Source organism: Protopterus annectens, chromosome 2.part2, assembly GCF_019279795.1.
Source record: "Protopterus annectens isolate FY-2018-M chromosome 2.part2, PAN1.0, whole genome shotgun sequence".
Lineage (NCBI taxonomy): Eukaryota > Metazoa > Chordata > Ceratodontiformes > Protopteridae > Protopterus > Protopterus annectens.
This window is the reverse complement of record NC_056730.1, coordinates 273332594-273345302: the sequence shown is the minus strand read 5'-3', so window position 1 is coordinate 273345302 and position 12709 is coordinate 273332594. Positions and strand designations below refer to the sequence as shown.

At 36.8% G+C, this 12709-nt stretch overlaps 1 protein-coding gene across 1 annotated transcript in view; it reads right to left on the bottom strand.

Annotated features, from left to right (window-relative positions):
• The window catches only part of ADGRB3 (adhesion G protein-coupled receptor B3), a 3555978-nt gene that overhangs the window by 3541903 nt on the left and 1366 nt on the right, over positions 1-12709 (bottom strand). The window contains exons 1-2 of the mRNA XM_044063870.1: positions 11995-12709; positions 7447-8590 (exon numbers count right to left, since the gene is read on the bottom strand). The exon at positions 11995-12709 is cut by the window's right edge and continues 1366 nt beyond it. Coding sequence (XP_043919805.1) covers positions 7447-8200 — 754 coding nt within the window. The 5' untranslated portion in view covers positions 8201-8590; positions 11995-12709. The remainder of the gene's footprint in view (positions 1-7446; positions 8591-11994) is intronic.

The window sequence follows — 12709 nt, the reverse complement described above, 5'->3', positions numbered from 1 at the left end:
GCATCACGAAAAAGAGTAAAAATCAAGTTGCTGTTAAAAATGTTAAAGCAGTTTTAATAGTTTAGGCTACAACTCAGTACATCTGCTACGTATACCTACTAATTCTCACATTGCTGTACCATGGACTAAGGGCGGTTCTAGACAGTCTGGTCTCAGAATCACTACGCAGTAATGGAATCACACAAATCTACTGTGCTCTCTTATGTCAGGCTCCATTTCTAGCTACATCCTTGACATATGCCATCTAGTTTTATCTGCTTTCAATCTGTAAAGTAGGTAGTCTAACTTGTACAGGTCCTACTTTCCACCATATTAGCTGCCTGTAATATTATTAAGTCCTCTTTACAATCTACATTATTATTCATGTTTATTAAGGTCTGCTGTATTAATCTATTCCTGTTATGTCTATAGGTGTACTCTCAAGCCGCCACTAAAAATGAATTCTGTGGTATTGGGCTTCTCCTAGTAAACACATACAGACTCAGTAATAAATAAATATATATAAAATTATTAGTATTGCATAAAAACTGTTGTATAGATGCCATTAATACAAGTCATAATAAAAACAGAGTAGTATAATAATTTAATCTGCACATTGTATTTATTTTTCTCATGTGTTTTATGTAAGGACATGCTGCAAATACTGTGCAAGCAGAACCATTGCATGTTAAACTGATAACTGACTTTTACTTATTTAACCTGGACAGTTTTTAAAGAGATAGGCATTCTTCTGAAACACCTACACTAGCCTTATTATATGACTGTGCAGAAAATAACCTTTGTTGCTCTGTGTCATAGACACATACCTGCAGTTTTTTTTTTCTTCAAAAATCTTTCCTCCAAATGGGGGGTATATGTTTTGCATGGCTGCTTAAAGCAGGTTGGAATCATACTGTGCTTTAATTAAGGATGTCTAGCCTTAAGAGACCAATGCAGCTAAATATTAAGTCAGTTAATGGTATCATGGGTAGCTGACTGGATAAATGACCTGTCAGGAGAATAAAACCATAACTGTTCTCTTAGTCTTATGTCACCACAAGTGTTCAGGGGTAAATAAAACCCCATCTCAGTCATCAAGAAATCTAACCTAGTTAAGTCACTGGTCAATATACTGTGTCACAGTACAGTTGCACTATATCTGAGCTGTGAGTTACCATATCTGTGTGTAGGTCATTGGAAATCCTGGGCACACTTGGAAAATGTATGAAGGGATGCTTTTTTTTCAATCAGTTCCTGCCACTGCATAGTGATGACTGCATGACCAGCGGTACTAACAAATGATATTCTTTCCTTAGAAGGACAATGGTAAGGCCGCACTTGCCAGGAGACATATACATCACTGCCGTATGCACACAAGGTCAAATGCTTTGTTTTTATTTGTTTCACTGCTTCTGCATTTTGCAGCTTTAGGTTCTCTTGCTGCTTATTTCAGGTTTAGACTGTTTTCTTCAAAAACAAGCCATCAAAGAAATGAATGCAGTACTGAACACACAGACAAAATAGACACACACACGTATGTATTGCTAGAAATATATCCATGCATTTACGTAGAGTAATACATGAACTTATATATAAATATATAGACAGAAAGTAAGTATGCATGTATGTGTGTTAGACATGCATCTATATGCCTTTATATGTACTCACACATGCACATATATGAAATGAATCAGTGTGGAATCCCACTATGTTGGGGATTGTGAATAAAAGCACATGTGCACTGAAACGGAGAGATCAATGACATATATGCACAGCTTGCCTTGTGGTAATTTCACCTGGTACATGGCTTACTCCACATGTTATATGAATTGCTTCTTGAAATACCTATATATGTTTATGTCCTTCTGCCTGCAATCTTGTACAGGTGTAAAGGAACCTTAATATGTAATGATTCATCAGTATACAGACAGATAATCCTGTATCATTTTTCCTTAATTCCTGTAAGTTATTGACAGATGAAGAAAGCTATATGTAATACTTTCAGGCAGTACAGTATTCTTCTCGTGACATTCTGATAAGACTAATATTATCCTTCCCATAAGCACAGCACTACCATGTCATTAAATAGCTTTTCACATTTAAGGATACCGCCTATCCCTCTATACAGAGCACTCCTGTTAGGACATCTATGTCCTACCAAAAGCATATGAGAAAAGGTGGATGCCCTAATTTCAGGAAAATATTTTCCATGTCTCCTCCAATATATTATGAACCAACAGAAACAGCTTATATTGTACCTATTTTCACAGCAACGCAAAGTCCAATCCTTTGCACTATTGTGTGAATAATGATTCCAGTACAGTTTCATGTTTTTAAAAAATTTCCCATTTTTGTCATTTCAAAAGGTGGCAGCCCTATTTATACTGTAATGTTTCATTAAAGCACGTCATCACTCCAAGTTTGAAACTTATTTCTGGCTGTCGCTGCATGATTAGTACAATGCAGGAAGTCTGATATTACAAGTGAGTGTCTAGGAAAAAAAGAAAAAAAAAGCTTTTTAACAAGTCCAGCACTCAAATGAAATTCCTAAATTCTTCCAGAGCAGTCTCCCAAACAAAATATATATATATATATATATATATATATACATATTTATTTATTTATATTGATATGTATATACATATATACATACACACACACATCTATATATATATATATATATCTGTATATTTATATATTTATATATATATTTGTATATATATATATATATATATATATATAGAGAGAGAGAGAGAGAAAGTGATAGACAGATAGACAGATAGATAGATAGATAGATAGATAGATAGATAGATAGATAGACAGACAGATAGATAGACAGATAGATAGATAGATAGATAGATAGACAGACAGACAGACAGATAGACAGATAGATAGATAGATAGATAGATAGATAGACAGATAGACTGATAGTAGATAAATAGATAGATAGATAGATAGACAGATAGATAGATAGATAGACAGACAGATAGATAGATAGATAGACAGACAGACAGACAGATAGACAGACAGACAGATAGACAGACAGAGAGACAGACAGATAGATAGATAGATAGATAGATAGATAGATAAATAGATAGATAGATAGATAGACAGATAGATAGATAACGTATGTATTTTTTAAACGAGCTATTTGCATCATTATTATTTTTTAATTATTATTGGATCAGTAAGACCAGAAGGAGCAATACCAGAACCCGTTTAACTGCCCTTTGCCTTGTGTACATGAAAGACAGTATTTGGTTTTCTGCAGACATTACAGGCTGTACGTTTAAGCTATTAGCTTCAAAAGATTGTTATTCCTCAAGTATGCTTTGCTCAGAATGAAGAAAGAAGTAGTGCCACATTACTGCTGATTATCACGTGGAGCGTTACTTCTGGGTACAACAGCATGATGCCTTCTGTGAGCCAATTTGTTCAAACCCATTATTAGATTTTTCCTCAGATGACATTATAAATAGGTCTGCATACACTAATAGAAACCCAGATACTTCATCAATGAAATAAACAGTGTATTACCTTTGCTAAAAATGAAAATATAGTTACTGAAAACTTAAAACACTTCGGAGTATATATCACAGTTCAGCATTCAGATGATTTCATAAATGTCCCTGCCTTATTGCATAGCACTTTAAATTAATTTTTAGTGCACTGTAGATGGTTTCAGGATACTGCCAAGTTGACCTCATTTGGACAGAATGAGAGGACTGTAAATGACTGTGTCACATATGTGATTTAAATATGTGCTAACCTGTGGGACGGGTTAAGTGTGGTAGCAGCTATTGTTCTTTCATCAAGCTGAGCATGGCAAGGGACATCACAGTATAACGCAAAATAAAATGCACACCAAACACTTGCCAGTACTTCATATACCCTGTAATCATGTTTTTTCCCAATACAGTCACCTAGAAGAACAGACTCAGTAACTACCTCCAATCAGCCGAGGAAAATGAGACCACTCAAGGGCTGCTACATTATCATCATCATCATCATCACCATCATCATCATTGTGGCCTGTAAGCCTAATCTCTGATTTAAACACAAATCATTAATCATCACCTAAACAAACAGCATAGCGACCTGTAAAACAGCTGACCATGACATGACCAATGCTTACACATGTAGTCAGATCTAATATGCACCACACACCTGAGCGCATATATGGCAGTATATATATTTACATATTATTTAATTTATAAATTTACATTTTAATCCATATTCAATATGTTTTGGAAAGGTACAGCTTCAGTAAACAAACTAGTGCCCCTGAGCACTGCTGCTTATCCTATGTAAATCTAGGCATTGCATACAAGTGATTCTAGCCCACAGGCAAACATCCCATTAAGTCATTAAAAATATATAATTATGTGTATTTGTGATAGAAACTGTTTCCTAAACTAAGGTAGATATGCAGTTTATATAAGAAATGCAAACAAAAGTGCATGTGTTGCTATGATGTTACCTATACATACTATGTAACTTTTTCTAGCTACTGATTTTATTACAATGTTTAGGAATAAATCATTGCTTTCTTACACAGCTTTAATAATTCTATAGGCATAACTATGAAAACATACATTTATGGCAAACTTACTAAATGCTGATATTTTTAATTGCTTTCTCAGTATTTTATTTACAGAAATTATGTATATGCATATACTTTCTTCATGAATACTAAACACAAATAAAGAAAGGCAAAAAAGAAAGAAGCTAAGCAGTATGCACAGTTTACGTGTTCATTTATCCTACTAATACCCCCGTAAAACTATGACTTTAAATAACCATGTCAGTAATTAAGATATTTTCATCTGGTAATTAATAATGAATCTTACTGCAACTTTGCTGCATGCTGGTTTATGAAGGTTTTGAATGATTATGTTTATTGAAATAATCACCATAAACTGCAGCAATGACTACACCAGGACAAGTCATAATAGCTTAAGATGCTTCAGAAATGTTACTGAAATGTTACAATTGTATTACATCACACTATTTTTTCCAAGTGGCAAAATGACTGTTGTGTAATTATAGAGTCACATTTAAGGTTCAGTGAGTTTGGTTGAGAGGACATCTTAATGTTGAAGTTACTCTAAATATGAGGAATTTTAGGCTTATGATCATCTCAACAAAATAATGTTTGAGCCGCATGCTTATGAGCACATCTATGCCTCTGGACTGAATGAAACAAAAGGAAGATTATTTTTTAATTTATTATATGGTAAAAAAAAGTACTTTCTTTGGAAAATGATAATGGGTGTATAACAATGCAGCTCACTGTCAAACTATTTCCAGTTTTACTGAAATATAGTTTGTAGAATAATTAGGTAAATGCTGATTAATATCAGAGTCTAATGCTACAGATCACAGAAAGCACAGCAAAGATATTTTACAGCTTTAAGTGACAGGTAGATGTACTCAAACTTCAAATGACAGATAGATATACAGAAACTTATTAAAGAAAACCTAATGCACAAATAGCATTCTACAACCCTCAAAAGTATAGAAATGGTGAAAATGTTTATGTTATTACCAAAGGAATAATAAACAATATTATTTAACATATCACTTTGAATTATGCAGTATTTAATTACCGCTCTTTAGTTTTGCCCCCCCCCCCCCATTCAGTTTGTTTTACCAAGAAATATTAGATACATATACATCTAAGCGTAAGAAGTTGCAAAGTTGCAGTTTTTGTCTTTTTCAATCTAAAATGTTTAATTTAGATGCCAATATTTCCATCTTGGTGTACATAGAATAACTTCAGTGTTTTGTGGTTGTATTTGCAGACAAAATAAGACACACAAGCAGCATGCACACAGGCACACAAACACACACTTACTATATACGAATGAATGCCTAGCTTATTGGTTTTCATTAGAATCTAACAGTAAGTGTTAAGGCTAAGACCATTCTTAAATATAAGCCTGTGTTAAGGCCAACAGGGTTCCGCCACAGCTCTCAGCTGTTTATCTCCAGAATTAGGGACACACCAAACAATAATTAAGAAAATGTTTAAGTGATGGCACCATAAAATCAGAAAGCTGATAAAAAGAGCATGTGAATTAGCCTGCAATTTCTGAAGTAAAAGAGGCCTGTAACTTTAAAAATCATCAGTATTTACTGACGGTAATCTACCATCTTTTCTCAAAATAAATTAAAAAGTCCAATTTTAGGAGGGATAGAGCAACATCTTGAGCCAAAATTAAGGATGTTAAAAACTAGGGGCAGTTGAGAGGTAAAGCTACTGCCATTGAATGGTTCACCATACCAATAATCTGTAAAAGTTCACAGTCCACAGCAGGAAGCTATGCTTACTAAACAGACAGTGTATATGTCTTTTTCTTCTTCTTCTAACAGCTAAACCAGAACTAAACTTGAATCTTTTGCCCTACTACTTGAAAGATGTCATGATACAGGAAAGCTTTATTCATCAGATGCACTCAAGAAATAAATTATGAACCATCTATATAAGTGAACATGCACGTGAGTGCTGCAGGGTACTAAACTCAAAAACATTGCATTTACAAAGAATAAATGACATTCTTTTGGAGATAGTTGGCAGACCACGAACAATAATAGGCCAATCCTTTTATTATTAGCTGGAATATAACTGTAATAAATAAAGGTGAATACCTATGACCAGGAACGTCATTCTTTGATGTAAATAACTATATTTAGTATGTTAAGCATTTTATTGCAACATATGCAATATATTCATTAATTAATTATTTCTTATTATCTTTTTTCCATACAATATACATATTTAATTATTTTCAGATGTGTTTTCTTTGTATTGCTCATTACTAAGCTCTGATTGCTGTTGAAAAGAGCATCTGGACCAGTCCACCTATAAACTAATACATGAATAAATCTATAATGCTATATGTCAAAGTGCACACAGAAAAGTTTTGTAACCAATGACAGGCTAATTCTGACCATGCATCACCAGGAAATACATCACTTAGAGGACACTGAGCACAAAGTAGGTGCAATTTGGTGCTACAAGCATCCTTGTGTAAATGAAATATATATTAAAAAGGTATCCTTGTAGAGTGAACATGCACATACACACTTAGCAGAACACATACCCACTGATCAGATAGGCTTGGGACTTATTCTCATGTGGAAGCCCTGAAGTCCCATTTAGTAAAGTGTAACTGCGGGCAACAGCAGAAAAATCCCTGGTTCTTACTTTGACTAAGGCAAATCATAAATATTTTTAAATGATGTTGTCATGTCAGAATTAGACTTTTGACTAATGTGACCTGTCTTTTTCAAGTCAGTAAATGCAGCAGAAAGATCAAACATACACACACACACACAGTGGTGGCAATGAAGTAAAGAGAATCATAAGGAATGAGTCTGGCAAGAATGGCAAACACAAGTGGGGTACTGCCTCATTCATCAAACAAATGCTTATGGGGCGCAACAAGCAGAAGTAGCACCTACCTTCTTTTGGCGGGCGCTTGGCCTCCTTGGTGAGGTTGCAGACCTGCGCAGTCTGTAACTCCTGAGTGAGGCAGCCCTCTGTGTGCTCGTTTAGAGGAAGTACCACGTTACTGAGAACAAGTAAATCTTGATCCTCCAATCCCCCATCTCCCAAGTGTTGGGGGCAGTTGCACTTTGTGTACATGACACCACACGACTCCACCACGCCATTTTCTGCTTTTAAACAACTTTCCAACCAAATACACAGCACCTGACACCCAAACTGGCTGGGGCTCACCTTGTTTAATACTAAGAACTCCAAAAAAGATCTTTGATCATCGTTTGCACGTACAAATCCAGTAAAATCAATAGGATATATGCGACGCAGCTGAACAAAATTTTTATTATAATGCAAAAATATGTAACTGATCTTAGAATCACAAAGATAAATAATTGAGTTATTGTTTCTTAACAAATCCTGTATCTTTTCGTGGGAAAAGTGATCAAACTGATATGCCAAGACTGAAAAATCGGAGCAGCTCAGGTCCTTTTTGGAAATTTTCAGATATATACTATATTTGGTTGGATCTGGGTTTTCCAGTGTCCACGTACAGTTAGTGAAGTTTTTGGGAAACATTTCGCTTACAGAATACGATCCATAGATAACCCCTTTCACAAGAGTGGAACACCAAAAGTCTTGGGCGGCAATATATCCAAACATAAGCAGAAGATATGTGGAATATGCATAAATCAGCAAGTTATGAACAGCCGTCATCCTATGTCATTTGGCCTGCATGAAAGGAAACAAAATCAGAATACAAGTGGCATACTGGGACCTGTTAAAGCAGCTCGATTGTCGAACATTCTGGGCCGCGGGTTGCCGGATTCACATTAAACCCTTTTTTTCTTGAAGAATGGCAGGTAATTTTTATTTGGTGACATTGGGGAATACTTTGACATTGTGCGCACAGCGCCATCAAGTGGAATCTCCAGTCCCCTTAGGTCCAGCACCAGTACTGCTGCAAGTCTTCTGCTCTAGGATTATTATCGATATTAGCACGAAAACATCAACCCATAAAAAAGTGAAGGGTCTTCCAAGCGCCTCGCGTTTGTTTCCTTTATTGTGCGTTATTAGCTTATCAGTATACAGCTTGATGAGCGGTAACTAAATACAAAAACACAAAACAGGGATACCTTTAGATAATGTAAGGATTATAAAAAATGAGAAATATAAAGCCCTATCCAAACTCATAACTACATTTCACGTTCGTGCATACTTTACTATATCCAAACTAGTGCCTTTTGCAATATTTGGCCCCAAAAGATATGCAATTATGTTTCTGAAAAATAAATACATTAACAGGCATGCACAAATCAGGATGCAGAAAACACTCCTGGTTAGCTAAGAGTATTAGATTTAATGCGCCTATATTTCTTCCCGGGGGCCTAATAAACTAATGTCTGTATTTAAGACAAAGGTACAATTAAAAAGTCGCGCATTTCCATTTAAACTTAAAATATAAATCTTCTACACATTAATAATATTTTCTTGGTACTGTAGTCATTTCATTTGCATGTATTTTACCATGTAACAGATGTACAATGCAAGATGCAAACTTTGCCTTACAGATTGCGTGATACGGTTGTCACAAACGATTTTTATCAGTCAGTCACAAAAGCAATAATAATTTATTCCAAAATTATGCATACAATTACGAATAAACGTTATTAAGCATCACAGTTCAGATAGTTGCCTTCAAGTCATTGAAATCATACAAAATGTTGTGGAATAGAGACGGCTGCACAGTTTCGTCTTGGTTTGGTTTCTGGAATGAAAGTATGTTCCCCAGGCATACCTCTCAACTGTCCCTGGTGTTCAGGCATGTCCCCGAGTTTGAGTCCAATTTCAGCATTGCCCCCTTAACCGCTCCTAAAACTGGTGACTTTTGGAGAAAATGTAGTGAACTATATTTAATAATTAATGGCACTAATTAGAGTTACAGACTTCTTTTGCTTCAGAAAAAATATATTAAAATTCACATTCTCTTAATTAGTCCATGTCAAAAGATAATTGTACTAATATTTTAAAAGTGTCCCTGATTTTTTCTGGATTTTCCTAATTCTATTAGCTCTGATTGGTTGAAGACCATGCTACTCATAGTTATGTGGGTGGAGGTGGGGAGTTGGGCAAGGTAAATGACATAGCTACTGGCTATTACTAACCTATTTTACAACTGTGAAACTATTTCCTCAGTCTTACACTTTCTTGGTCAATTCTGTGATTCTGACGTTTGCTGATACCATATGTTAGCAACCAAGAAAGGTAAAAGCAAATACTGTTTGGGTATGCTTTTACTAATGAAGACACAGGTATGGCTTTATTGTCACAGCACAGCAGTGGATGCATTTTATCCTAGCCATGAAGCTGTATTTTATGTGCTCCCACGTTATTGTGGTGCTTGCAGTTTGCAGCTGACGTCACATTTGTTTGGAAAATTATTAGTATACTGACAGCTAGACAATCCAATCCACTAATAAAACCAAAAATAAGGAAACAGATAAGTAACCGTTTAACCATACCGCTTCGGTGTTAAAATCATGCGTATTAGGTGGTTGTGTCTGTGTAGGTGCGTGTGTAATGACTGGAACAGAAGATCAGGAGCTTGCAGATTTAGCCCCAAGCAATAACATTCCTGAAGTGCAAAAGGCATTGGGGTATCTAAAAGTAACCGTTGCGCTTCTTTCAGAAATAGGATGCACAGCTTGTATAATCGTACAAAAAAAGAACGATGCGACCCCCCCCCCCCACCTTTGTGCAGAAAGCTAGCAAAACAGACCAAACATAACAAGCACAGTCTGTTGTGTTTATGTGTCGCTTTGTCCTGTAAAAAACAAAAACTCATATATATAAGAGTGTCGCTCTGAAATGGATTGGATATGATTACCAAAAATGGGAGGTTAGATGATCTTGCGGGGAATGGGAATTAAAAAATAAATAAATACATACGTGCATAAATTCATGCACGCATACATTAATAATAATAATATAATACATTGCGGTCAATTGTTAATTCTTGTGCTACGGGAAGGTGTGTGTGTGTGTGTGTGTGTGTGTGTGTGTGTGTGTGTGTGTGTGTGTGTGTGTATGTGTATGTGTGTGTGTGTGTGTGTGTGTGTTGCGGGGGGGGGGTGACTGACGTTCTTCAGACGTTGCCAGGCCTACAGTTTCCTTTTTTTGACTTGTAAATTAAATTATTATATTATGCTATTAAGATTTTTTTAAAGATGAGGTGAAGAACCTACAAAAGTTATATATAAATAAAATGAGTCAGTGTGTGTGTGTGTGTGTGTGAGTGTATCTGTGTATTTAAAGGAACTTTTTAGTGAAGCGGGGATATCCACTGCTTGCATTTTGATTCAAGTTTGATTTTTGGGGGGTTTCTTTTTAAACGGATTTTGGGGAACAGATTTAGTGAAAAGGTAAAGCCCCAACAAAGGACAGAACATGAAAAGAGCAGATTGACTACTTGCTTTTTACAAATCCGCAGGCAATGCAGCTCCGTGCAGCATGATGGCAAGAGTGGGCGTTAAAAAAACACAAGGTGTCAGGGACTCAGCTGGCCTTTTCTAGATAGTGGGGATTTGGGGAGTCACACACACCAGATGCTGCTCATATATCTATTATAGTCACTACGTTATCTACATTTCTTGCCGACACACATCTCATTTCTTCATCATTACAGACAGAGACAACTAACTAAAAGGCAACATGTTTTCCTGCTTTATCACTCCTGTAATGCCAAAAGGGTGCAAACCGGAATATAAGAGCAGAATATTCACAGAATTGTCGCTGCTCAGCTATTATGTAGTCCCCAATCATCAGAAATAATGCAGTGTTGTGTCTGTGTGTATGTGCGTGCGTGTGTGTGTAGGGGGGGGGGGCGCCCTACTGGCTGAGGAAGACGACTAAAAATCGTTTCCCTGTGATAGATTCCCCCTCTTTTCTACACACACACACACACACACACAGACGCACACGATCTCTCTCTCCCTCGCATGCACACACCCACACATGCACACACTGGTATAAGATTACAAGACGGGGTGCTCTCTCTATGTCTGGATATTCGTGCCCCCTACCAATCACTGGCACATACCAGGAATTGTGCACTTTCCCAGTACGTGCTCCAAAGTGGACGAGTGGGCAAAACAGGAATCTTTCCTAGCCAATTTTGTATTTTAGGTGGCACTTGTTTACTGGAACATAGACGGCGCCATCGCTCCATCCCTCACATTCTGTGAATGGAAGACGTACTAAATTCTATATATCCTACTTCTTATAACAGGAAAGGTTTTTGTCCGGAGGAAAAAAAATAGTACAGTTTATGCCCGCAGTGTCATGATGTGCTGCTAGCTTGAGTGAAATAGAAATCATTCGGGCTAAAATGCGTCATCCAAGGAAAAAAAGAACTTCCCAAAGTTTTAGAGCAGACAAAATATCATAAATCTGCCATTAACACACAGGATCGTTGGTGAACGTACAGTACTACAAAACTTAGAAAGGCTTACCTTAAATGATTAAAGGTGCATCTATTTCTTATAAGACATTAGCACAGGTGTCGATTGTCATGGACTGTCCCTTTTCTCAGAGCCATCGCTTTCCATTGCTCGTGATAAAATGCCACCGTTAAATCAGACTTAAAACCAACCATTACGCTCCTGTGGTGTCAAACATCAGAATGTCTTTAACAAACAATCCCCCAAATAATAACATTCTGCAATACAACACATCTCCTCTGCACTTCCAAGAAACAAAAGTACCCTTAAGTGAAAAAAAAACGAATAAGCTATCGCTGATACTTCAGCCCCTGCTGCAACAATTACACCGTGGGTGCAGAACAACCGATGCTTTTCTCTTTTTGACTCCCCTGAGATTTTGCTCTGTGTGACTTTGGGGTAACAGGCGGACCGAGTAGCAAATTAGCTGGAAAGGTGCTGTTGCCGTGTGGTTGTGGTGCTGCTGCTACTGCAAGTAGACAGGATAGTGCGGTGGTGACGGCAGTGCAGGTGCTGAAAAGATGCAGTCAGAGAAAAAGCGAGAGACAGCCGAGGAGAGAGAGCCATACTCTCCAGGAGGGGGACCCGGAGAAAAGGTTACAACACACTATACTCAGTCGCAGCTACGTGGCACAAAAGACACTTACTAAAAGAGCTTTTGCTCAGTCTCTTCTGCTGTTGCTCTCTCTCCCGCTTCCAGCAGGATGGTACTGCGCTCCCCTCACGT